Consider the following 4,749-nt stretch of genomic DNA (forward strand, 5'->3'; position numbering starts at 1 on the left):
CATCTTTGTATGAGTGACGCTCAGTCACCGATCGACGACCGATCTGAGTTGGCTAGTGTGGGAGGGGAGACAGACGTCGACGTTGACATTGAAGAGTCGGAAGATTTACATCATCTGGCGATCTCGGTGGGACTCTCAATAGGGGCAGCCCTAGGACAGCCCCGACTGACAATTTCGGCTCTGGACGACGTGGTCAACTACTTCGTAACTGCCCTCATGGGAGTTCGGCCCTTCCCATCGCCCCAGTGGTTTCGATCTGTCGTGGAAAGGGTGATTTCTAGAGCCACAGAGGAGCTGGCCCTAGACATTCCTTGGGAGCATCGTGATGAGGTCGATTTGGAGGTCATCGGTGACATCGAGGCCCTAAAAAAGTATATCTGTGTCGAGCTAGAGGAGCGAAGAGAGTCTTCGAGAGAGGGACGTCTACAGAGGAACGTCCTTCGTAGGCAGCTGTGGGGCGATCCTTTATCGGTGGTAGCGATTGGTCTGGACGAGTCATTTTGGAGCCGTTATGCTGCAGCAAAAGCCGCGCTATATCGTTCACGGAGAGGAGCTTCGTATGGTGGATCCTCGGACGCTGAGGTTCGAGTGCCTACCCCGGGTACTGAGGCACGGGGAGCCATGCAGTCTACTCCGTCGAAGGTGGAGCTGAGCGATTATGTGAACCAAGACGTGCAAGAAGGCCGTCCGACACACAGGCAGCAGTCACAGTGCTCGGTCCAAGGTCCGAGCTGGAGCCACCCAGGGAGGGCTTCTGTCGACATGCCCGCGCCGATCTCTGCCCACGGCTCGGATTGTCTCGATCCTCTCACTTCGAAGATCGACCCAAACCACAGAGAGAGTGGGTTGAAGCCATCGGTCAAGGAGGATTGGGCTTTTGGAAAAGCAGCTCAGAAGACGATTTCCGACAACCTCACCGAGGCCTCTTTGGAGAAAATCCGCAAGGCAGTGAAGGCTGCAAAGCAGCCGCCAGGCGCTCCAATCCGAGTGGGTGCCGCGGAAACATTGAGCTCATTCCGAGTCTTCTACAGAAACCAAGCTATGATAAACGGTTGGTCGATTGTCCATGAATTCTACTGGCTCTCGCATAACATCGAGACCAAGCTTTGGTTGCAGATATGTGGAGTCCGACCCAATCTTTTGCCAAACCCCTTGAGCCGTGCCTGTTATGGGCAAGCGGTGAAATTCCTTTGGGCCAGTCTCGACCGACGATTTGGCCGGGATAAGGAGGTTGAGCAATTGCAGGCTGAGTCGTTGACGCTAACACAGCGTCCTAGCGAGAAGCTTCTGGCCTATCTCGGCAGGATTAGTGACCATCGGTCGAGATCGCACTATGCGAGTCTCGTTCGGAAGGATTCCGAGTGGATCGCAGCGGCGAGATCGGGTATAAGAGACCCCCTCATGAGAAGGCTCAGTTATTTACCTGTCGATCCTCAACTGTTGAAGGATAGTGATGGTCTAGAGAGTGCTCCAATTGGAGAGTGGGAAGCTTGGCTCATCTCCATGGAGAAGCTCACAATCAACGAGAGTGAGAGCGTGGAGGCATTCGCTGGCCAAACCGTGGACCAGCCTGCAGGAGGGTCAGCGGTGTCGAAAGGAGGCGGCTCTCGCCGGGGGCGGCGGTCTCCTTTCAGAGGGAAGTGTTTCGGTTGCCAGAAGTTTGGTCACAGAGTAGCTGAGTGTCCTGAAAAGGGCAAGGGATCCACCAGGCCAGATTCGCGAAAAGAGGAGACGGATTCGGCCGTTCCGGCTGTCGCGAAACCTCAAGAGGCAGCCGCGGTCGAGGCAGCTCAGGACGGAGGAAAACAGGAGGCCGACGACTGTGAAGTGCACACTTCAGCTTATGCCATTGAATGTTCATGGGCAGAAGGCTGCCAAGAGGCGTCTCCAAGGCGATCCTGGGCCATAGCGGAGTCGGATAATCCTCCGATCCTACAGCTTAAGTTCGGAGAGCTCTACAGAGAGGGTCTGATCGACACGGGCTCCGCAACCTCACTAGTCGATCAGTCTACTGCTGATTCTTTATGCCAGCTCGGTCATGCGGCGTGGGTCCGGTCGCGAATGCGTGTTGTCGTCAAATACGCCGATTCCAGAGAGGAGACCGCAAAAGGGGAGGTGATCCTTCGGGCAGTTGTGAACGGCAGCACATGCTATTTCCCTTGTTTGGTCGTGGGAAGGCTCGGTCGGCCGATTATAGTGGGTAGGCGTGGTCTGAGGTTGCTCGGATTGGAGCTCAAATTCCGGCAAGATGACGAAAACGAGAGGAGCTCGCTTCGAGACGCTTTCGAAGAAGCCTGCGGCACGGTGCATGCGGCGGGTGATCAAGCAGACTGTGGGCAAGTCGACATCGAGACGGCCATCGAGTGCTACAACACAAACGGAGAGCTCTACGTGGCCGACCTCCCGACCATGGACGAACCGGTTCCAGACCAGCACTACGTGAAGGATGTGGTTGATCGGAAGGTGCGGCCTGCTCTGAATCGCGCTCTGAGTACCGAGGTCGTTAAGGAGGAGGACGCAGAGCGGCTGGTGTCGTCACTACTCGGTGAAGTCTCGCGGATCGCTGAGCTTCCTGTCGCTGCGGGATACACACTTCGGCTCCAGAGACTCGAGACCGATGACCCGGAGCCCGCAGAGGACGGCCAGGAATACCGCTTCGTTGCAAGCTGGCAAGTGAAGGAACCAGAAACAAAGGAGGGAGTTTGGAACAGCGCTGGTCTCATTCACAAGCTAGGGGAGAAGGAACGCGAGGAGTTCCTCAAGAACTGCGACTACTATGTCAGCAAAGGCTACTGGAAAGAGAAGGGGCTTGATGATATTCGGTTCAGAAGTAGCCCGACGGGAAGCCCCCTTACGGGGGTCATTTTCCCTGTGAAGCAGGACCCAGCGAAGACCACGGCGATAAGGCCAGTGTGTGATTTGAGAGGGATCAACGAGGTGTCGCCAAGGATTTCCAACGCCCAGCTGACTACCAGCGACGCCGTCATGAACTTGCGAGCCAATCTTAGATCCGGGTATATGGTTGCCCAATACGATCTCTCGAAGGCCTTCTATTCGGTGGAAGTCGCCATTACTGACCGCCTCGGGGAGCGTGTTCCTCTAGAGTTGAGCGTAGGGGGCGTCGTCTACCAGACTCGCAGGCTTGCCTTCGGGTTAAGTTGTGGCCCCTTGATGCTTAATTCTACCCAAAGAATAGACCTCATGGTTGTGGAGGCCGCCTACGACGCCTTGTACGGTCAGGATAGTGTTAATCCTGCTCCGAAAGTGGTAGTGGTGATGGATGACTTTTTGCTCACTGGAACAGAGGTGGCCATACAACGCTTCGAGCGCCTTCTCCTCTGTTGCTGGCAGAAAACAGGATTCTGCTGTCCGGTCGACAAACGAGCTCGTTGGGGCACCACTGTCCCAGTCCGATGGCTAGGAGGCTACTGGTTCTGGGACTCTGCGAATGGCGAATTGTCTCTGACTCGACCCGAGGTTACCTTCAAGAAGCAGTTCTCCGATCGGAATAGTGCCGAAAATCTGTCGAAACGGTTGGTCTTTAAGCATGGAGGGCAGTTCATCGGCATATCGTGCGGAGTTTCCGAGGCACTGGCCCGCAGTCATGCCGATTGCGCGAGAGTTCTGGCTTCGAGATCCGACTGCTGGGACAAGACCGGTGGCGACTGGACTGCTGAGGCTTGGCTGCACCTATCCCTTGCCTGCAGGTATTGGGAGCATGCGAGGGAGAACGAAGATCGTTGTCTACCTCTATTTTCGAAGGTCACTGATTTCCGAGCTGAGATTGATGCATCCGGAGTTGGTTTCGGTTACGTCTGGAAAGATAACTCTACGGGTCAGGTTCTCGCTTGTGCGGCTCGTATACAGTCTCGGAGTATGTTCATTGCATCGTGGCATGTAAACAGGCGAGAGCTTTATGCAATCGCGTGGTGCCTACAGAGGTTAGAGGACTGTCTGATCTTCTTCCCTGCCATTCGGTCCTTAAAGTTGCTATCCGACAGCGTGGTCGCCGTTCGTCAGTCAGATGTGTGGACTGTGCCTTGGTGCAAGAGCGTTGAGCGCAAGGCCATTCTGAGATTACGCGGTGTGATCTGTGACGCTGTTCATGGCATGGCTGTTCGCAAACCGCCGGTCGAGGTCACTACTGGTCACGTCGAGGGATCGATGAACAAGATTGCCGACGCACTTTCACGCACCGCTGTCACCAAGAAGTTCTTGGAGGTCCCACTTTGGTCTGCCTCGGCTGACGAAGAAGTCCAGGTTGTAGACTGTCATTATGCGGTGGTTCATTCGTGGCTACACGATGGCAGTAGCGGAGCCTTAGCTCTGCCGAGTTATAGGTCTTGGCTCATGTTGAGAAAGGCTTTCCGAGGGTGGGGCGGTAGAGACACGGTCGGTGACGAGGATGCGCCCTCTGCTCAGTGGATGATCCTACGCCAGTCCGAGGATGCCTTCTGTCAAAGCATTCTTGACCAAGCCGATGACGACGGTTATGTCACATAACTTATGTGGAAGCCCCAGGACTGGAGTACGGATACTATGCAGATGATGCTGGATTGGTCTTCCGCCTCCGTCCTCCTTCTGAGAAAGATGTTGATGATGGACCTAGGAAGCAATTAGTGCTTCCTCAGAGTATCATTGGGGAATTTGCATTGGCAGTTCATCAGCAGTCGGGTCACGGCGGTGTGTCTTCAACGACTGCGGTGATCTACCAAGCCGCCTGGGCGAAGCGTTTGCACAAGCTGGTCA

The 4,749-nt window shown here is 55.3% G+C and overlaps 1 protein-coding gene across 1 annotated transcript; it reads left to right on the top strand.

Moving 5' to 3' along the window:
* Positions 1-216: 216 nt before the first annotated feature.
* Positions 217-4,503, top strand: Pmar_PMAR028478 (hypothetical protein; the record flags this gene model as incomplete). Its single annotated transcript, XM_002769335.1, has 1 exon — positions 217-4,503. The coding sequence occupies one exon, from the start codon at positions 217-219 to the stop codon at positions 4,501-4,503; it is 4,287 nt and encodes a 1,428-aa protein (XP_002769381.1).
* Between the last annotated feature and the right edge of the window lie 246 nt (positions 4,504-4,749).

Source organism: Perkinsus marinus (genome assembly GCF_000006405.1).
Source record: "Perkinsus marinus ATCC 50983 genomic scaffold scf_1104296965964, whole genome shotgun sequence".
NCBI lineage: Eukaryota > Perkinsozoa > Perkinsida > Perkinsidae > Perkinsus > Perkinsus marinus.